General features: G+C 39.9%; 1 protein-coding gene across 2 annotated transcripts in view; it reads left to right on the top strand.

Annotated features, from left to right (window-relative positions):
- LOC136678957 (kinase suppressor of Ras 2-like) overlaps positions 1 to 22730 on the top strand; it is a 125995-nt gene that overhangs the window by 84544 nt on the left and 18721 nt on the right. For both annotated transcript variants that reach the window (XM_066657165.1, XM_066657164.1), the window contains exons 12-18: positions 1904 to 2072; positions 4674 to 4715; positions 5228 to 5294; positions 7310 to 7358; positions 7935 to 8299; positions 13839 to 13935; positions 14218 to 14351. In XM_066657165.1, the coding sequence (XP_066513262.1) occupies positions 1904 to 2072; positions 4674 to 4715; positions 5228 to 5294; positions 7310 to 7358; positions 7935 to 8299; positions 13839 to 13935; positions 14218 to 14351 (923 nt within the window). The remainder of the gene's footprint in view (positions 1 to 1903; positions 2073 to 4673; positions 4716 to 5227; positions 5295 to 7309; positions 7359 to 7934; positions 8300 to 13838; positions 13936 to 14217; positions 14352 to 22730) is intronic.

The raw sequence follows: 22730 nt of genomic DNA, 5'->3' as shown, positions 1-22730 counted from the left end.
GCAGTATTTCTTAATGCCATCTCACATTTCATTTCTGTCATATGAAAACTTCATAACTCTGTGGTTATTTTTCCACCATTTGAAAATGCCAGCTGCCCTTTACGCTGAGTGATGCTTGGAAAAAAATGGTCCAAATACTGGTTGGCCAGCCATCAGACGAACACAGTTTATCATGTTTTAAATGCATTATTTATTGTTGTTAATTATGATTAACTGCATTGGTTTCATTTACTGTAGCTGTAGGAATAAAAATGTTTTTTAATTTTAATAATAAGTGGTGCACATGAACCTGAGCATTCCAGTACGACCAATAGTATCCAATAGTGTAAATATTATATTTACTTACTTGCTTATTTACACTTACACATAAATAAAAACTTTTCCAGACACCCAATGTGCTTTGAAACAATAGGGAGTTGCCTGAAGCACCACACATTTGCAGCATCCACCTGGATGATGCTACAGCTTGCAATCCACACCACTACTCTCCCCACACATCAGCTATTAAGTAGAGAGGTGACAGCACAAAGCAACGCATTCTGGATAGGGTGCCAGACCATCCCAGGGCACAGCACATTTATTCAATTACTCACAAGCTCACATCGGAAGACAATCTTGCATAGCCAAGGCTCCTATGGGAGTAAATCAGTCTACCTGGAGGAAACCCATGTAGACACAGAGAAAACACAGCAAACCACTTACAGACAGTAATCTAGGGTGAGGATCAAACCTAAGATCCCATAATCTTGTGTTGCAGGGGTACTACCCGCGTCACCATGATGCCACCCCTTTTTTAAATTATTGTCTCAATTTCACTTTAAAATTTTCTAACAATGGTACATCTTATTAACAAAATCTGCTCTTCCAAATTGTTGTATACACCCATGATAAATTAAATCTTTCTTAGAGTTCTAAAACACCCCAGTATTGGGTTGTATATCAGTGGAACTGCATTCTCTGGAGTGATGGAGCACTCTCCAATATCTTTTGAATGTGATGGAGTAAATGTTAAACACACTGAAGCTCTCCAGATTCTTTTAACTTGTCTCTGTAGCTCATCTAACTAAACTAAACATTATTCAATTTCTATTCATTGTGTCAACAAAACTCTGAAAATCCAGTGCATTAGTGATGTCCTAATAGATATCCACGTGAATAAAGGTATCTAGGTTGTTTTGGGAGCTGGCTGGCTTGGGTTCAGGCCTTCTGGCTCTAGCACTAATCCACTCCTTCTGCTTTCTGGATGATCACACTCTCTGGAGTGGGGGAACGAGGACATGCTGGTGCCAGAACATTAATGAACAGTGACAAACAGGGATGTCAGTCCCACTTCTGCGTCTTGAATATCTGACGCTGACAGTATACTCCAACGGTTTTGTCAGCCTAATGTGTGTTTGTCACATATACAGCATATAGCTATATTATTCATTCTTTTATTCAGGAGGAATTTGCGATATTATGCTGTTCAATTCAAACATTGGACATGCAGCGATAATACATTGTGTCCAGGAGATTGTGTACAATATATCATTAGTGTGTTCATTTGTTCATTCATGCACACTTATGTAAGTCACCGTGTTCTCTGGAGCTCAATCCAACAATTTGGGATGTTTTGGAATGGCGTTTGTAATATAACTCATCATCTAGTATCAGTGCATGACCTCACTTCTGTTTATGTGGATTAATGCCATCAACTCCTCATAAGGGAATGTTTCTGGAAGAGTAGAGGTTATCACTTCAGTAAGGGTTGTACTAAGATTCTTAATTAATAGCCTGTAAGTGTTGGGGGAAAAGTTATCTACTGATAATTAGTACATCTTATATGATACACATGAATAGACTTCCCCTGACTCCATACATCTCTGTCTTTTCTGGCTTTCATTCTGCTCTCAATCTCTCCTAGGACCACATCCCTGTGCCATATCAGCCTGACTCCAGCAGTAATCCGTCCTCCACCACCTCCTCTACTCCTTCATCTCCTGCTCCTCCCCTTCCCCCCAGTGCAACTCCTCCTTCTCCACTACACCCCTCACCTCAGAGCGTCCGACAGCCCAAACAACCCAACCTCACAGGTGAGTGCATGAAACACCCCAAAAACACATCTGTTGACTAGACCTGTGTTATGTTCACTGGGCTGAAGTTTTTGGACATTATCTTTGGACATCTCAGAATGCTTGGAGGAGAAAACTAACTTCCAGGTTCTGCCACATTAGCTAACAAATGCTCACATAATGGTATAGATGTTGAAAAGCTAAACATCCACAGCTTTTCATTGCAAGATAAGCCTCACTTGCAAACACCATCCAGGGAGATTTGTTGAGTAGCATGCTGAAAATAGCATTAGCCCCAATACTTTGTAAAAACTTATTCAGAGTGGTTTGATGAGAAATGGTTAATTGTAGAGAAACCTACAGATATAGATTTTTTCCAGTGGTGATGTTGAACCATTGGTTTCAATTCCTGCAGTGAACCTACAGCCTTTTTATTTGCTGAATCTACACGTCTTATGTGAAAGATTGTTACAAACCGGATTCCAAAAAAGTTGGGACACTAAAAAAATTGTGAATAAAAACTGAATGCAATGATGTGGAGGTGCCAACATCTAATATTTTATTCAGAATAGAACACAAATCACAGAACAAAAGTTTAAACTGTATCATTTTAAAAATTTCAAAATTTCATGGCGTCAACAAATCCCAAAAAAGTTGGGACAAGGCCACTTTTTACCACTGTGTGGCATCCCCCCTTCTTCTTATAACACTCAACAGACGTCTGGGGACAGAGGAGACCAGTTGCTCATGTTTAGAAATAGGAATGCTCTCCCATTCATGTCTAATACAGGCCTCTAACTGTTGGGCCTTCTTTATCGCACCTTCCTCTTTATGATGCGCCAAATGTTCTCTATAGGTGAAAGATCTGGACTGCAGGCTGGCCATTTCAGTACCCGGATCCTTCTTCTACATAGCCATGATGTTGTGATTGCTGCAGAATGTGGTCTGGCATTATCTTGTTGAAAAATGCAGGGTCTTCCCTGAAAGAGATGATGTCTAGATGGGAGCATATGTTGTTCTAGAACCTGAACATAGTTCTCTGCATTAATGGTGCCTTTCCAGACATGCAAGCTGCCCATGCCACAAGCACTCATGCAACCCGATACCATCAGTGATGCAGGCTTCTGATTGGAGCGTTGATAACAACTTGGGTTATCCTTGTCCTCTCTGGTCCGGATGACATGGCGTCCCAGTGTTCCATAAAGAACTTCAAATTGTGACTCATCTGACCACAGAACATTTTCCATTTTGCCACACTCCATTTTAAAAGACCCCTGGCCCAGTGCAAATGTTTGAGCTTGTGGAGCTTGCTTAGAAATGGCTTCCTCTTTGCACTGTAGAGTTTCAGCTGGCAACGGCGGATGGCACGGTGGATTGTGTCACTGACAATGCTTTCTGGAAGTATTCCTGAGCCCATTCTGTTATTTCCTTGACACTGACATTCCTGTTTGAGGTGCAGTGACGTTTAAGGGCCCGGAGATCACGAGCATCCAGTAGAGTTTTACGGCCTTGACCCTTACGCACAGCAATTGTTCCAGATTTTCTGAATCTTTTGATGATGTTATGCATGGTTGATGATGTTAACTTAAAAAGACTTAAAAAGTCTTTGCTATTTTACGCTGGGTAACACCATTCTGGTATTGCTGCACTATCTTTCTGTGCAACAATGGTGGAACTGGTGATCCTCTTACCATCTTGGCTTCAGAGAGACACTGACACTCTGAGAAGCTCTTTTTGTACCCAATCATGTTGTCAATTGACGTAATTAGTGTTAATTGGTCTTCCAGCTGTTCGTTATATGCTCAATTTCCTTTTTCCAGCCACTTATTGCTACTTGTCCCAACTTTTTTGGAATTTGTTGACACTGTGAAATTGTGAATCAACATATTTTTCCTTTAAAATGTTACATTTACTCAGATTAAACGTTTGATCTGTCATCTATGTTCTATTACAAATAAAATATTGACATTTGCTATCTCCACATCATTGCATTCAGTTTTTGTTCACAATTTGTTTAGTGTCCCAACTTTTTTGGAATCCGGTTTGTATTTCAATGCTTATAATGCTATAGTAGTGGAAACATGGATACTTTCCAAAAGCCAGCATTTATCTTTGCACAATTTTTGCTAAAATTCATCTCAAAACTATTGTAAAACTGTGTCTCAGGCCACGCTGCTCTCAAATCTCTGGATGTTGCATGCATACATTTCTGGCTAACCTGTGTGAAAACATCAGCCTAAATATTTCTGACTGTGAATTATAATGTATCAAAATAGAAATATTAGAAAATATAATGCTAGGAATATCTGGAGTTCTCTTTTTAGGAATACATGTACTCAGCTTTGAAGGTCTTGTTGCTCATGCATCAGGTGATGTATCTTTAACCCAGTCATGTAACAGCTTTCTGGATATTAAACACTTCAGACGTCTGGTTCCTGTCACTACTGTGAACAATTCCCACTTTCATTTGCACATCAAACCACTCTGAATGGCTTTGTTTACAACATAACCATTGAACTGTGTAGAAATAATAAAAAGAAATAATCAGTGGAATTCCCTTTGAAGGACTTGGAAAAAAGAAGCCAACCTGCTCTTTCTTTTCTCTGTCTCTCTTTCTCTCAGCATCTCATTACTACAAATACAAGCAGCAGTTCATCTTCCCTGGTAAGTGTGTTATAATTGGACATTACCCCTACCCATAATGCATTGTAGCAGGCCAAGGACAATTCTTTTGATGCAATTTTTGTTATCTTTTCTCTGTGGTGCAATACTGTGCCACCTCCCACCCCCTATTTCTGAGCCGGCACGGATGTGCTCTCTAATGATGGACGCTGTAAAGGCCAGTGTACTGGTCCTTCTAAACATACAAAGGCTCATGAGTGGGCATTTGCAGTGTATGCTCAGTGGGAGACCCTCAGTGACAGAAAGGCTTTTCAATGAACATTTAGTGATGGAAGTCTTGCTGCTGGTGGAAAGACAGTCTTGCTTTGCTCGATTAAACATCCGCATGAGCACTGAAAATCTTTCTTATCTGTTATCTTATCTGCACCCAGTGATTCTGGGTAGGCTCTGGACCCAAAATAACCCTGAACTGGAAAAGTGGTTACAGAAAATGTATGAATGAATGAATCTTAAATTACTTAATTCTGTCTATGTGTATCTAAATATCTTTATAGATGTGGCCCCAGAAGTTCCCACTAGAGCTCCTCAGGTTATCCTACATCCTGTGCTGTCAGAGCCTGGGTAAGTGAGTGTGTGTGTGTGTTATTTCAGTGTACATGCAGCTTCCATACTGTTAATGCATGCAGAGTAGTAAATAAACCAAACGTGTCTGAAACACCGTGTGAAAATATACAGGCCCCTGATCTGTGGTAGTGTGTCCAGTTTAAGAGCTGGTCTCAGTGCACACAGAGCCATGACAGACACTTACATCGCTGCTAGTGTCTATTTATGGAGGGCACGGACCGTTTTAAATAACCGAATTATTGGAGCAAAAATATTTCCGGCACTAAAACGGAGACGTGAAAGAAGACACAAGGCCCTTCACTTCACGCTACAGTGATGATGCCAGCCGGACACGAGAGTGTTGCAGGAAAGTCAAGGGCCCATAAAAGTCAATGTCTCCTTGCATTAATGGAATTCAAATGAATGCCACTATACACAAATGTATTTGAATGCCAAATGTGGACTCAGTCAAGCTCAGTTTCTATTCAATTTGATTAGCCTTATGCCCCATTTTACTCAATAAGACATCTTTGTCACAATCCAGTTTGACTTGTCAATGCCACACAGAATAGATGTTTAACCAGGGCATAAATGGCCAGGCCAAGCTTAAGGCGAAGTAGGGATGCATCTCTTGTTTTCAAGGAATTGATAGCTTTATATATTTAAAAGTGATTGGTTTTTCAGGCATCTGATTTGTGCTTTGTTATTAAATGATCACATGTACACTCTTAAAAATAAAGGTGCTACAAAAGGTTTTTTGAGCGATGCTATAGAATAACCACTTTTGGTTCCATAAAAGGTTTAAAAATCCATCACTCTCTGGTAAGGTTCTTTACCATTTTAAGCATATTAGCAAAAGTGGTTCCTCTATGGCATCACTTGAAGAATCTTTTGTAACACCGCTTTTGTATTATGTTTATAGCAACACAAAGTTGCATTTTAACTATAAAATTAAAGCTCCAAAATCATAGTGATGATTTACTGACATGCAATAGGGAGAATAGAGGATGTTTTTATTACTCCAGGCTCAGAACTGCAGAGACAGCACTATGTAACCTTTGGAAAGGGGTAGAAACCAATGCCCTGTCCTTACACAATACTCTGGGTAGGTTATTTTCATACACAAATCTTTTCTAAATTTGATCCTCAAATTTGGCTTCTTGAATTATCCATCGCTTCTTTGATTATACTGCCTTCTAATGGACTGGATGTATCAGAGACTCACAAGACATATTTCAAACATGGGGACAGCAAGCATAAACAGGTTAATTAAGAAAGAATCAATCAGATTCTTTATCTTATGGTAATTGAGCTATGTAGAAAAAAGTTTTAAAATAAAAATCATCACTTTCATAAATGTTTCTTCATTTTTAATGGTAAAAATGATTTATTGCACCTTTAAGTAAGCAGCAAGGAATTATTTAAGTAAGGTAAGTAATTTTCTGGATGAAAGCAGAGCAGCTAGGATTTGTGATGAAATGCATGCTTCGTTACAGACACAACAAGCGCATGCTCCTTTGATTTAATTAGCAGCAAAAAAACCCTGTTGACTGGTGAGGCCCCGGAGGTCCCCGGCCCTGGAAGCAAGGGGCTGGGGGTTAATGACTAGCACTCTGCTTGGCCGGGTGTGTGGTCATTATCCACAAGGCCTCGTCTCCACAGGCTGCAGGAAGAATGCATTGCTCCTTTAAAACTCACATTAAGAGCCATGGACAAGAAGTGAGTCATTATGAGCCATCAGTCCCCCGCCTCCAGTGCAGAGCTAATGACTGGCCAAAAGGTTATACAATATTGATCCCCTTTCCCAAAAAGCCCTTACATTTACTCACGATCATGTGACGCAACGGGTCTCACAACTGATCTAAATCACTGACCTGCGTCTGAGATTAAAACTACTAGCATTTATGAGTTCAAAATCAAACTCTTCGCAAAGAGTGTCATGATAAAATCTTATCCTTTGATGAAAACATCTTTGAAGTGTTGCATCTGTTCAGTGCTATAACTGATTTCCCTCTCTCTGTTTGCTCTAACAGTAACAAAGGCAATCCCCTGCTCCAGATTGAAGTGGAACCTACTTCAGATGTGAGTCATGATGTTGCTGGAGTACACATGACTAAAAAACTCACCTCTCACATACAGTAGATCTTTTATGGTACTTCTTAAAGCAGATATTGTACATATGTTTTGAAGGTATAATACTGTCTATGAGCATTTTTTGGTTTAGATTATATATACCAAATCAGTCAAAATATTAAACCCACTGACATGTCATGTGTAAAAGGAATGTACTGGGAGCAGGAAAAATGAGGAAGTGTAAGGATCTGAGCAAATTATAGTTCCAAAAATAGTGTTCCTGGTATACAGTGGTTAATATAAACTAAACGTTAATGCTGGTTACGATGCAAAAGATTTCAGAACACAAAAGGTTTGCATCACATCTTGTGGTGTATTGGTTGGGTTGAAACTGTGCCCATACTAATCCTGGTCTGGTGGTTTTAATGTTATGGCTGATAGGTGTATGTAGCAAGGAAGCTAATACTTATCATATCATATGTGTGTATCTTGTCCAGACTTTCATATGTGACTGTACTTTGCATTTATAAAACTGGATTCATAATGTTGTGTGTGTGTGTGTGTGTGTGTGTGCGTGTGTGTTAGAACGAGGAGGGGAATGAAGCTGGGGACTCTGCTGATGAGTTTGAGGAAATGAACCTATCTCTACTGTCTGCGAGGAACTTTCCACGGAAGGCCAGTCAGACCAGCATCTTCCTGCAGGAGTGGGACATTCCCTTCGAGCAGCTGGAAATTGGGGAGCTGATTGGGAAGGGCCGTTTTGGGCAGGTTTATCACGGTCGCTGGCACGGAGAGGTGACCATTCGCCTCATTGACATCGAGCGTGACAATGAGGACCAGCTAAAAGCCTTCAAGAGGGAGGTGATGGCATACAGGAATACACGGCACGAGAATGTGGTCCTGTTCATGGGGGTCTGCATGAGCCCCCCACACCTCGCCATCATCACCAGGTCAGTTAGACATGTAGCCAATTAAAATGCAGCCTTCCAATGACATCATCTTTACTCCAAACATCCAGTGTTCATGCATGCTTTGATTTTAGTGCTGTTTAAATGCCTACATTTATAGTTTGTTAACACTGCATATAATTGCTGTCCAAACAATGGGCAACTTCACAGACTGAGCTAGAATCTCAGTTCGGAAATGAGCATTATGCAATAACAATACGAGTCCTTGGATAAGACTCCTAACCCTGCCATTACCTTCATCTGTAACATAATTAACATTGGAAGTCTCATATGGTTGTGATTGAGATATAGGAACTATGTAATATCCAGTGTAAAGAGATGCATATAGACTGTGCACACAAAATAAATTGTCACTGGCAAGAAATGGACACAGAGAAAAGCAAAAGACAAACCAAACAGACAAACCAAACCAAAAGTACATAATCATATAAAGGCTTGTTCTAGAAAAATGTCAGTTATCATACAGGCTGCTTTAGTCATTTTCACATTGGAAGCTGTTATGAAGGTGCTTGATGGAATGAACCTTTGTAGTTCTGCATACAACCTTTTCTGGCTCAAGAGTTATATAGTTTTATGGGCAATTTCCTGCAGTAGCATGCTACCAATGAATCTTTTGTTTAGGCCCAAAAGGGTGAACTTTAGAACTTGGGCTTTTAAAGTTTTATTATAAAATGTTTTCTTTTGTCAGAGTTTTAGTTTTCTTTGCTTTATACTCCAGAAGCAGAGCTTGGCACTTTGGTGTGTTCTAAAGTCGGGTAAAGTTCTTTGCTCCCAGGCTTTCTGACAGTAAACAACAGTACTGTCAGTGTGAAAAGGGTAACGGTGTATACAAATATCAACAGCAACCTCAAACTTCTCTGATAACCTGACCTCTTTCTTAACTGTTAACTCATAGATGTGTGTTGGGAGGCTCGGGCTATTAGTTGTCACATGATTCAAATTCATAAATAATTAAATTAATTGCACTCAATTAATTAGTATAGTTAGTTGTTCATCATATTGCAATTATTTGCTTTGATATGCATCTGAAGACAGAACATTCCATGAAAGCAGAGCACTTTGATGTACATATGCTTTAATTACTGTATTGCATTAACTTTAACTTTTAATAAAACATTAACTTTGATACCAGTAATTTACATGTAATTGCTATTTACTATTTATTATTTTACATGTAGGTTTGTATCTAGACTTAATTATGAGAGGCAAATAATTCATATAAAATCACAACATAAATATTTAATTACTGTTGACACCTGTGACTTTTTAAATGTGTTTTCTTCATAGTAACGTGCTGAGTAGAAACTTTGTGTTTGTCCGTATTGTTTTTGGCAACACACAGGTTTATACAGTGTTCCAAATCGCACAGAGCACTGATTTTCCCGTAGTGACCTGGTCAGATCAAAGACCGCTCAATGGAAGCTGAAGTGCTTTAAAACAGCAGCTAATAGCTTCATGACTGTAACTGTGGAACTGTAGCAAATTAAAACAAATTGCTTTACAAATCTTTGTTTTGTCATATTACAGTGAGAGCAGTTTTCACTGTACCTGAAACAAGAGGTCAAAAGTTGTAATTGTTCAATTTAAAGCACTTAACCAGGAGCTGCGGTCCTGAATGGGCCAAATTGAGCTGGAATTGAGAGAAATGGACTCAGTCATAAAAAAAATAAATTACTAGTTCTAACCTTGCAAAGGAACATAAATATTGATTGTTTGTCGTTGTGTTGCCACAACTGACTGTTTATTGATTGGTTTTCATATTGTGCCCCACTCATGGAATAATCTCCTGGCCTTTCATCGAAAAAGCAAACAAGCTGCACTTCCACATCGAACATAATAATACAGAGAAGAGAAGTTACAGGACAGCTGTTGTTTAGACTGATTTGTGCTGACAGGACTAGCTCGACTACAGAACATAGTGCAGAAGTGATTTGCCTACATTCTCACACAGTAGTAGACTGACCTTAGGAGAAAGTAAATAGGTTAATGAACAACATCAGCAGGATGTTTATCTATCTTTTTTCACATCCTCCACATTCAAATATGACCTGCCAGAGCAAATGGCTAAGAGGGAGCAGTGTTCCATAAACAAGCTAATAAATATGTTCTGTTCTTGAAGATTTTTAAGAGTTTATAATCTATCACACTCTTCCCAGATTCTACTTTTATGTTGTTTCTCTGATGTTCTCTGAAGTTTACTTTTAGTTTAGCATTGGATTTGATTCATGGCTGGGTTTTGGAATGATTTTTCCTTTTCATTCACATTACTGGTTGTTGGCCAGTATCAAGCTTTTTTTTTTTTTTTTTTGCTCTTTTAATGAATAGAACTACAGAAATAACATTAGGTACAGGACAGTTTACGCTTCAATTTTATGCTCTGGTTAGACCAAAAATCTATCAAAATAGAATTAAAGTATGTTAAATAGCTAGTAGGGCGGCACGGTGGCGCAGCAGGTAGTGTCGCAGTCACACAGCTCCAGGGGCCTGGAGCTTGTGGGTTCGATTCCCGCTCCGGGGTCTGTGAGGAGTTGGTGTGTTCTCCCCGTGTCCGCGTGGGTTTCCTCCGGGTGCTCCGGTTTCCTCCCACAGTCCAAAAACACATGTTGGTAGGTGGATTGGTGACTCAAAAGTGTGAGTGTGTGAGTGAATATGTGTCTGTGTTGCCCTGTGAAGGACTAGCACCCCCTCCAGGGTGTATTCCCCCCTTGCGCCCAATGATTCCAGGTAGGCTCTGAACCCACCGTGACCCTGAACTGGATAAGTGGTTAGAGATAATGAGTGAATGAATGAATAAATAGCTAGTAACCATAGACAAAGTCATGTTAAATGTCTAATAAGAGTTACAGCATCCAATTGGGATTCTTTAAAAACTTTTGTGCAATGTTGCAATGCAATCTCATGATCCACATTTACACAATGTATCTAACATGATGCCACAAGCTTTCATGACATACATTTAGGGTGTAATGCATTGGTTATTCAATATATTATAAAGAGTCTAACCCATTGACTCTTATGGGTGTGGTTTGGTGTATATTCATGTGCTGATGTTTTAAGGCAGAGTGTTTTCAAGTCTACACGATATCAGCATAATCTCTTCATAACATCTGACATAAACCTGTAAATCACTTATGAAGGCTTTAATATTTACAGTATATTATGAATTGTTTCATACTGTACTTGACACAGAGTTTCACTAAAGTGTGATTTATAATGATTAATTTGACCATTTAGAGTTATAAATGAGTCAATTATCCACTGTATACTATTGTTCTAATTTTGACCATAGATTTTACTGTTAAGCCCTGTCACACAGTATGGGTTACATTTAGTAGGACAATGCACCACTGCCCAATCGTATTACCCCTCTAAACCCAGCACTGTGTATATGCTTCTCAAGTAGCAAGCTTTAAGTTTTGTGAAGTGTAAGTGTAACATTAACTGAAAAGAGATTTTGCCTAATCTGTATTGAATTTTGTCCCCTAATTATTTAGTTAGTATATAATTATACACATGTGGACAACATTGTTGGTACCCCTCGGTTAATGAAAGAAAAACCGACAATGGTCACTGAAATAAATTGAATCTGACAAAAGTAATAATAAATAAAAATGCTATGAAAATAAATCAGTTAATGTCAGACATTGGTTTTCAACCATGCTTCAACAGAACTATTTCAAAAAATAAAGTCATGAACAGAATATAATAATAAAGCCTGGACAGAAATTATGGTACCCCTAACTTAATATTTGGTTGCACAACATTTTGAGGCAATTACTGCCATCCAAGGATTCCTTCAACTGTCAATGAGACTTCTGCACCTCTCAGCAGGCCCACTCCTCATGAGCAAACTGCTCCAGTTGTCTTGGGTTTGAAGGTTGCCTTTGCCAGACGGCATGTTTCAGCTCCTTCCAAAGATGCTCAATAGGATTTAGATCAGGGCTCATAGAAGGCTACTTCAGAATAGTCCAATGTTTTCCTCTTAGCCATTCTTGGGTGTTTTTAGCTGTGTTTTGGGTCATTATACTGTTGCAAGACCCATGACCTGCAACTGAGACCAAGATTTCTGACACTGGGCAGCACATTTCTGTCTAGAATCCCTTGATAGTCTTGAGATTTCATTGTAACCTGCATGGATTCAAGTCACCTTGTGCAGCAAAGCAGCCCCAGAACACAACAGAGCCTCCTCCATGTTTCACAGTAGGGAGAGTGTTCTTTTCTTGATAGCTTCATTTTTCTGTCTGTGAACATAGAGCTGATGTGCCTTGGCAAAAGATTCCACTTTTGTGTCATCTGTCCATAGGACATTCGCCCAAAAGCTTTGTGGCTTGTCATCATGTAGTTTGGCAAATTCCAGTCTGGCTTTTTTATGATTTGGTGTCCTCCTTGGTCGTCTACCATGAAGTCAACTTTGGCTGGTGCGATCTGACACTGATGTTCCTTGAGCTTGAAGTTCACCTTTAATCTCTTTTGAATTTTTTGTGGGCTCTTGTGTTACCATTCGTATTATCCGTCTCTTTGATTCGTCATCAATTTTCCTCCTGCGGCCACGTCCAGGGAGGTTGGCTACAGTCCCATCGATCTTAAATTTCTCAATAATGTGTGTCACAGGAATATCAAGCTGCTTGGAGATGGTCGTATAACCTTTCCTTTTAACATGTTTATAATTTTCTTTCTAATCTCCTGAGACAACTCTTTCCTTCGCTTCCTCTGGTCCATGTTGAGTGTGGTACACACCATGTCACCAAACAGCACAGTGACTACCTGTAGCCTTATATATAGGCCCACTGATTGATTACAAGATTGTAGACATCTGTGATGCTAATTAGTGGACACACCTTGATTTAACATGTAATTTTGGTCACATTATTTTCAGGGGCACCATAATTTTTGTCCAGGCCTGTTTAAAGAATTTACTTTTTAAAATAATCCTGTTGAACCATGGTTCAAATTCAATGTCAGATTTTCATTTGTTCATTTTCATAGAATATTTATTTATTATTACTTTTGTCAGATTCAAGATATTTCTGTGACCATTGCGGGTTTTTCTTTCATTAATTGAGGGGTACCAACAATTTTGTCCACATGTGTATCTGCTGATACAGTTAGTTTCAAAATCATATTGGTGACAAAATGTTTATACTCCTCTAAGCCCTAGAGTAAACTCTGATGCCCACTCATGTTTTAAGAGTTAAGAATATGACCACTTTATAAAGAACTTTAGCTTGAGTCCTTGGATGCTAAGCCAGTGTGAAGTCTACTCTTCTCTTGCCTATATGTTCTGTAGACACATTTGAAATTTTAGTGGCTCTCATCTGAATGCCACCCCCAGTGCCTTGCAGCCAACGTTGGCGTTACATTCATATGCCTACAGCTGTGATGTTGATAAGCATCCTTTGAGAAATGCTGGCAAAACTGCCTTTCAATTCACACGGTAGACTTTTGATCTTGTGCTATGGATGGAATGCAAGGATAAAAATGTTTACCACTGATTTTAACTTGTTTTTATTGTCTGTTGCAGTCTGTGTAAAGGGAGGACGCTTTACACAGTAATACGAGATGCTAAAGTTATCCTGGATGTCAACAAGACCAGACAAATAGCACAGGAGATGGTGAAGGTATGGTTCCACTCACTCCATATCTACACTGGTAAAGGCCCTCTAGGTAGAAGCTGATTTTCCCTTTGATTCCAATATTCGTACCTTTGCAGTATCCCTGGAATTTTCAGAAATATGGTTCAGTGCATGCTGAGAAAAAGCAGCTGAAGTCATTTGCATGGAGCTTTGGGTTTTATAGATTTATCAAAGGAAAAGTAGCATGAGCTTCTGTATCCACCATCAGTGTGGAGTGACTCCAATGGAATTTTATTAACAACATTTCATGTTTTTGTTTGTGTGCAGGGCATGGGCTACCTGCATGCCAAAGGCATCCTTCACAAAGACATGAAATCTAAAAACGTCTTCTATGACAATGGCAAAGTGGTCATCACCGATTTTGGACTCTTTACTATATCTGGGGTGTTACAAGCAGGCAGGTAGGTGGACAATTATGATGAATGAATGGTTTTGGTTTTTTGGAACAGATCATATTAATATGTCACTAGTCAGTATTCAGCAGTTCTAAAATCAGGAATATATCCCACTAAAACACAGGTGTAGATATAATTTTACTATGAAATATTGTTGGATGAGCTGTATCACTATATGGCAGACAACTGCTCATTCAGTATTTCATCTGAAATGAAGTGCATTAAGACATATTTTGTCCCCCTCCTAACAGTCTTCACTTTCACTGGAAGGTTTTTTGACTAATGGCTGAAACATTTCTGTGAGGAATTAAAGGCATTCAACCTGTACAACATTAGTGAGGATATTTATCACTCGAACTTGTCTAAAAATTGGATGGAGCTTTTTAATTAAGAAATTAATAAAGAGTAATAAAAACATTTTAATTGATTAAAATGTGTTCCTCATTTTATATAAAGGTAGGATTTTGTCTTTAATTCTATTTATTTTATTTATTATTCTATTTATTCTATCTATTTTAATGTATTATTTGTTTTTAAATCTATTCTATCTTATTCTATTTAAACATAATCACATGCAGGGCTAAACACACACTCACACATTTAACCAGGCTCTTTTATGGAGTTCTGGCTGCTAATTTGGTTATTCCAATTAATTTCTTTGCTGAGGACCATTAAAACTGAAAAAAAAAGGATATGATTTAAACGGTCACTCTCATTATACTGTCCTTTGTGTTCCACAGTCAAACCATTTGAAATTTAAATGTGAAATAGGCCAAGACTTTTTTTACTCTTAGTTTAAACCCTTAGGGCCAATTTCCAAGACCCAGATTAAGCCTTAACCTAGAATAAAAAAAAGGATTTCCCTTTTTAAGAATTTCACAACCGCCACATTATTGTTGTGTTTGTATCCTCTAGGTTTAGCTTTACACTAACTGGGAACATCATCTGGTTTTTAAAATATTTAAAACAATTGACCAAAAAAAAAGGTCCAAAATTACTTGGAGAAAAATCTTGTTACATTAACACACACTGACATTCATGTGCTATGTGGTTATATGCTAAATGTTTTGTTATGTGAGTCATGTAAGTGTATAGAATAAAACATATTGCATTTGGAATCACTTTGTTTACAGTGTGCAGCAGCAGTGGTTATTTAAAAATCCCTCATTTCTCCTGTTTTGAGATCCACATTAGACCTGGAATTCCTAATATGGGCATGATGTGATATTATGAAATGTCACACAAATTGAGTGGTCTACAGGTAATTTCTCTAATGAGTAATAAATCCTGACCTCTAGCCTAGTCAATGCAAAGGAAACTAAGTTCTGACGTGATATTCTGCTTCCTAACAATGATGTTAACTTTCAGTCTATAGGGAAAAATAAAACAAGGTAGCCAGCCCATGTCGCTGTAGTTTTTGAAAATCCTGTTCACCTTAAAGCTACATCATCAGAAAAGTGTTTTCCTAATCATCAAAATGAAAGTTCTGACACTAGATACTTTTTTCATCATTGTAGGAGGTGTGTAAGTCTTTTACAGCAGATGCAGCCATACAATTTTATCTTTGGTTGGCCTGTCCTTTTAAAATTTCTTCCTAATATAAAGTTACATTTTCATGAGCAAAGACTCCATCTGACCATTTCATTGACTTTAGTGTGTGGTGCTCTTACTGTGTGGAGGGTCAGAAAAGTCCAGCCAGTCATACCACACACAGGCCAGGGTCACTGAGAGCTCCTCAGAATGATGCGTCTAACTGCTCATTAAGACCCAACGCCTGTGATTAAGAGTCTGAGGCACTTCTGGCCTGCTATGCAAATGAGATTTCACCTCTTATCCTGTGCTTCCAGTGTAGCTTGTAACTGCTGCAGTGAGTAACAACAGTACTGATGCAAAATACATTTTTAAGAAAATTGGAACACTAAAATAAATATACAAAGCAGTGATTTGTAAGTCCACTTTGCAGTACAAACAGAAATATATATATATATTGTTTTTTGTCATTCTGAAATTGATGAAAAAACACCACAATTCAGAATGGACAAATACAAATGATATGAAATGCACCAAAATTAGGTTTGTTATAAAAGCACCATCCAAGAAATGTCTGTCTCTTTATAAGCAAAAATGTGTTGAGGCACTCCACTAGCACATCACCCTGTGTTTACGTGCAATGCATAGTTGGATCCTTGGGCAAGCTGAAAATGTGTGCAACAAATGAATGATAAACAATCATTAAAAATGGACCCACCCTAAACCTTTATTAGTTGCTGATCAAAGGAAAGGTAATGCAGCAGTTGTAAAACATATTTTGGAATGTGTTACAAGGACTGAATTTGTAATAAATGTATTCAAGGATTCAAGGGTTTTTATTGTCAATTCCACTATATATATAGGACACACAGGAGAAATGAAATGAGGTTTCTCTCTCACCTTATACACATATTTACAGACAGACATGTAAGTAGTGGTGAAAGTGGGCACTGGCTGTTGTCTGGCTGAAGGAGGCAGGTGTTAGCTGGTGACGGTGTTTACTCTTATATTCACACATTGGTCTCTTTTGGCACACTGCAATTTATTGCAAAGGTCTGACACTGCTAAAAATACTTTGGATTAAAATGACCACATGGTCAGTATGTGTCTGTATGTGTGTGTATACTAGGAATATAAAACAAGGACCAAACCCTGATTACACAGTAGCTGTACACCTACAAACATGTGTTTTGGACCAAGAGAGGAAACCAGAGCACCAGGAGGAAACCCACGCTGACAAGGGGAGAACACACCAAACTCCTCGCAGTTTACAAAATTCTATTTCTATAGAATAGAATATATATAGAAAGTGTAACATATCTGCAAACCCAGTCATTTGACTAGGGCATCCCAGCTTATTGCATTATGCATTATCAAATGCCTTGGCCTGTTTTGACTATGTGTGAGGTAAAAGGCTAAGACATTAGATGTTTTAACAGAACCCTGGCTGAGACTGTATTGTGTGATCTGTTAGGTTGGTGTAAACTGAGTGCTCTGGGCATTGTTGTGTTTTACTGCTCCACCCTCACCTTAACCATAACACAATGTGGCAGCACATTGGTCTCTGATAAGTCCACGGCAGCTCTGAGTGCCGCGGGTATGTGTTCAGCTGGAGGAGATTCATTTCCCACTTCTGTTTCAATGCATTTCTCTCTCTCTCTCTCTCTCTCTCTCTCTCTCTCTTTCTCTCTCTCTCTCTCTCTCTCTCTCTCTCTCTCTCTCTCTCTCTCTCTCTTTCTCTCCACCAACGCACATATGAAAGTGTCTTTTCCTCTTTCACTTCACTGTGATCCAGGAACGTGCCGAGCCATAAAAGACATTTTGATGTTTTTATGCTTGTTTTCTCGCCTGTGGTGTCCCATGGAAAGAGAATATCCTACTCCCCTAAGCTTTAAAAATCATTGCACTAAAAGAAAGATTATGGGGTTGTTTTAGGTTAAAAAAAAAAACAAACTCTTGTGCTCTGTGGCCAGCTTCAATTATGTAACTTCTGACAATGTTTGATAAACAACATTTTTTTAATTCCTGCATAATACACAATATTTTCAAAATGTTAAAATGGGGGAATTCTGCTACTTATGTAGTTTTAGTGATAACATGAACCAAGATTTAGGTTAATGGTTTATATTTGGATTAAAGTTAGGTTAGGGTTAAGTTTAGAGTTTGGGTTACGATTTGGGTTGCATGCAATTAACTTGAAAATCCATAAGTAATGTATTACATATTTTTCAAGTACCAATTATATTTATTGGAAATTGTACAAAGATTGGGAATGTCTTCCTAAATTTTCCAAATTCCAAATTTGCCTTGAGTGCAGCGTGACCTGTGACACAGTTTTACAAGTGTTTTGCAGCAAAAAATCTGCAAATATACATGAGGGCCTTTGGAAAGGACAATAGCCCCTTTTTTCCACTATTATAGCGTTATAACCATTGAACTAGGAAAAAATCACATAAGAAGACGTGTAGGTCCAGGTTTTTTTGGACGGCAAATAAACATCGCAAACCATGGTTCAATACACAACCACTGGAAAGAAATCCAAATCTGTAGGTTTCTCTACAATTATCCATTTCTCATTAATCCACTCTGAATAATTGTTTACAAAATAATGGAGCTAATGCTATGCCCACTGTAGTGTTTCATCATTCTCCCTGGATGTATTTTGCATGCATTTCTAATAAGAAAATAATTACTAGTAGAATGGGAAATCCTGAAGCAGCAGCACATGAGCCTAAGCTCAAAATGCCCAGTGCCAGTTGCAGGCTAGGGCAGTACAAAGCCCTAGGTGAACTGCATTCTCTGGAATGGTAGAGGACAGTTAATTATGGGATGAGTTGAAGTGGCTCTTGGGTTTGAGAACTAATATCCACCACCAGCGCCTGACCTCACTGAAATTGTAGTGGCTGAGTGCCATCAAATCCTCACAATTCCATATGTGAAGCCATTCTAGAAGTGTAGAATGTGGGGCCAACTCTTACAAATACCCTTGATTTTGTAAGAAATGTTTGATTGTGCCCTGTGAAAGACTGGCACCCCCTACAGGGTGTATTCCCGACTTGCGCCCTATGATTCCAGGTAGGCTCTAGACCCACCGCAACTCTGAACTGGATAAGCGCTTACAGATAATGAATGAATGAATGAATGAATGAATGAATGTTTGATTGTGTTGTTGTTACAGGTAGTGTTGCTGCCTCACAGTGGGGTTTTGGGCTCAATCACCCCCTCAGGTGATTGCCTGTGACTAGATTTGTGTGTTCTCACTGTGTCTGCGTGGGTTTCCTCCAGTAAGATTTCTACCACAATCCATAATCACATGTTGGTACGTGAATCATGAAGGGTCCAGGTGAAAAAGTGCTCTGTTCAGGGTGTGTTTCTGCCTGGCACCCAATGATTCAGGATCGGCTTCAGACCCACATGATCCTGAACATAATGAAGTGGTTATAGATAATGAATGTATGACTGAGAAGTGGCGAGAAGGTGTACGCAGACATTTGGCTGCTGGCTGTGTTGATTATTTCTGAGAGTCAGTGAGATGTGGATAGGGGATTCATAGAGGACTGATAGAGGTCTGGCATGGTTGAAGATGTTGCTGTTTTTGTGGCACTTTGCCGACTTATGCGGCTCGTCTCTCTCTTTGAAAATGTTTTGGTTGGCAGTGGAGATGGTAAATAAAGCTCCTCGATGGAGAGATATGACGAGCGCTCACTCTCATCGCCTCGTCTGATTATGAGGCTGATTACTAGTCTGATTATGAGCTCAGTTCTGCACCGATGTGTTTGTGTATGCTGTCAATTAACTGGAAATAAGGCTCTGGATGTACACTCTCTGGATCGTGTAGCTACCAGTTGTTGATCAAGCTTTTCAGATGTATTTAGCGGTGCAGGGCTGCTTGACATACTCCAATTAACATCCTGCTGCAGTCTGCATTACTATTAGGACACGCCAGGGAGTGGGAAGGCATGTAGGAATTGAACATTTATTGGCTTAAGCAGAAACATGCATCAGCATCTTTACCAATAATGATGTATGACTGAAGTAGGGGACTCAATAATATAGCATTTACTCTGATATTCTAAAAGAATATGCCAGGATTCCTAGTGAGTGAGACAGGACCTAGAATTTCAAACATTGACAGTACCCCACAAAAAATTTGGAAAAGTAAAAATTTGTATATATAGACTTTAAAATATAATATAATATGAATTCTAATAAAGGAGGGTGTGAGTGATTTAGTCACAGATTAGCTGATTGAGTGTGAGAGAGTGAGATATTGAATGATAGGTTTGTGTGAGTGAATGAGTGAGTGGTTGAGGGAGACTGTGAGAATATGAGTGAGTGAGGGACTCTAGTGAAGGAGGGAGGGAGGGAGTGAGAGAAGGAGTGAATGGGTGAGTAGGGCAGTGTATAAGCAAGTGATTGAGTAGGGAGAAATGTGAGTGAGTAAAGGAGGGAGTGAGTGAATGTGTGAATCATTGAGTGAGGAAAAGAGTGAAAGTGAATGAATGATGAGGTCAGTGAGTCAGCTAGTTATTGAGTGAGAGGGCAAGTCAGTGAGTGAATGAGGGAATGTAAGAGTGAGTGAGTCAGTCAGCAAGCGAGTGAGGTAATCAGTGAGCAAGTGATTGACAAAACACATGTTGGTAGATGGACTGGCTAAGAGAAAATGTACACAGGTGTGAGTGTGCGTAACTGGGTGAGTATGTGAAATTGCCCATAGGTGATAGTGTGAGTGACTGGGTAAGTGTGTGAAATTGTCCTCAGGTGTGAGAGAATGGGTGAGTGTGTGAAATTGTCCACAGGTGTGAGTGTGAGCGTCTGGGTGAGTGTGTGAAATTGTCCACAGGTGTGAGTGTATGTGATTGGGTGAGTGTGTGTGATTGTCCACAGGTGTGAGTGTGAGTGACTGTGTGAGTGTGTGAAATTGTCCACAGGTGTGAGTGTGAGTGACTGGGTGAGTATGTGAAATTGTCCACAGGTGTGAGTGTGAGTGACTGGGTGAGTGTGTGAAATTTTCCACAGATATGAGTGTGAGAGACTGGGTGAGTGTGTGAAATTGTCCACAGGTGTGAGTGTGAGTGACTGGGTGAGTGTGTGAAATTGTCCACAGGTGTGAGTGTGAGTGACTGGGTGAATGTGTGAAATGGTCCACAGGTGTGAGTGTGAGAGACTGGGTGAGTGTGTGAAATCGTCCACAGGTGTGAGTGTGAGTGACTGGGTGAGTGTGTGAAATTGTCCACAGGTGTGAGTGTGAGTGACTGGGTGAGTGTGTGAAATTGTCCACAGGTGTGAGTGTGAGTGACTGGGTGAGTGTGTGAAATTGTCCACAGGTGTGAGTGTGAGTGACTGGGTGAGTGTGTGAAATTGTCCTCAGGTGTGAGAGAATGGGTGAGTGTGTGAAATTGTCCACAGGTGTGAGTGTGAGCGTCTGGGTGAGTGTGTGAAATTGTCCACAGGTGTGAGTGTATGTGATTGGGTGAGTGTGTGTGATTGTCCACAGGTGTGAGTGTGAGTGACTGTGTGAGTGTGTGAAATTGTCCACAGGTGTGAGTGTGAGTGACTGGGTGAGTATGTGAAATTGTCCACAGGTGTGAGTGTGAGTGACTGGGTGAGTGTGTGAAATTTTCCACAGATATGAGTGTGAGAGACTGGGTGAGTGTGTGAAATTGTCCACAGGTGTGAGTGTGAGTGACTGGGTGAGTGTGTGAAATTGTCCACAGGTGTGAGTGTGAGTGACTGGGTGAATGTGTGAAATGGTCCACAGGTGTGAGTGTGAGAGACTGGGTGAGTGTGTGAAATTGTCCACAGGTGTGAGTGTGAGTGACTGGGTGAGTGTGTGAAATTGTCCACAGGTGTGAGTGTGAGTGACTGGGTGAGTGTGTGAAATTGTCCACAGGTGTGAGTGTGAGTGACTGGGTGAGTGTGTGAAATTGTCCACAGGTGTGAGTGTGAGTGACTGGGTGAGTGTGTGAAATTGTCCACAGGTGTGAGTGTGTTTGACTAGGTGAGTGTGTGAGAAATTGTCTACAGGTGTGAGTGTGAGCGTCTGGGTGAGTGTGTGAAATTGTCCACAGGTGTGAGTGTATGTGATTGGGTGAGTGTGTGTGATTGTCCACAGGTGTGAGTGTGAGTGACTGTGTGAGTGTGTGAAATTGTCCACAGGTGTGAGTGTGAGTGACTGGGTGAGTATGTGAAATTGTCCACAGGTGTGAGTGTGAGTGACTGGGTGAGTGTGTGAAATTTTCCACAGATATGAGTGTGAGAGACTGGGTGAGTGTGTGAAATTGTCCACAGGTGTGAGTGTGAGTGACTGGGTGAGTGTGTGAAATTGTCCACAGGTGTGAGTGTGAGTGACTGGGTGAATGTGTGAAATTGTCCACAGGTGTGAGTGTGTGAAATTGTCCACAGGTGTGAGTGTGAGTGACTGGGTGAGTGTGTGAAATTGTCCACAGGTGTGAGTGTGAGTGACTGGGTGAGTGTGTGAAATTGTCCACAGGTGTGAGTGTGAGTGACTGGGTGAGTGTGTGAAATTGTCCACAGGTGTGAGTGTGAGTGACTGGGTGAGTGTGTGAAATTGTCCACAGGTGTGAGTGTGAGTGTGAGTGACTGGGTGAGTGTGTGAAATTGTCCACAGGTGTGAGTGTGAGTGACTGGGTGAGTGTGTGAAATTGTCCACAGGTGTGAGTGTGAGTGACTGGGTGAGTGTGTGAAATTTTCCACAGGTGTGAGTGTGAGAGACTGGGTGAGTGTGTGAAATTTTCCACAGGTGTGAGTGTGAGTGACTGGGTGAGTGTGTGAAATTGTCCACAGGTGTGAGTGGCTGGGTGAGTGTGTGAAATTGTCCACAGGTGTGAGTGT

This window comes from Hoplias malabaricus, chromosome Y (genome assembly GCF_029633855.1).
Source record: "Hoplias malabaricus isolate fHopMal1 chromosome Y, fHopMal1.hap1, whole genome shotgun sequence".
Lineage (NCBI taxonomy): Eukaryota > Metazoa > Chordata > Actinopteri > Characiformes > Erythrinidae > Hoplias > Hoplias malabaricus.
Note: the sequence above shows the minus strand (reverse complement) of the source record. Positions and strands in the feature narration are given on the sequence as shown.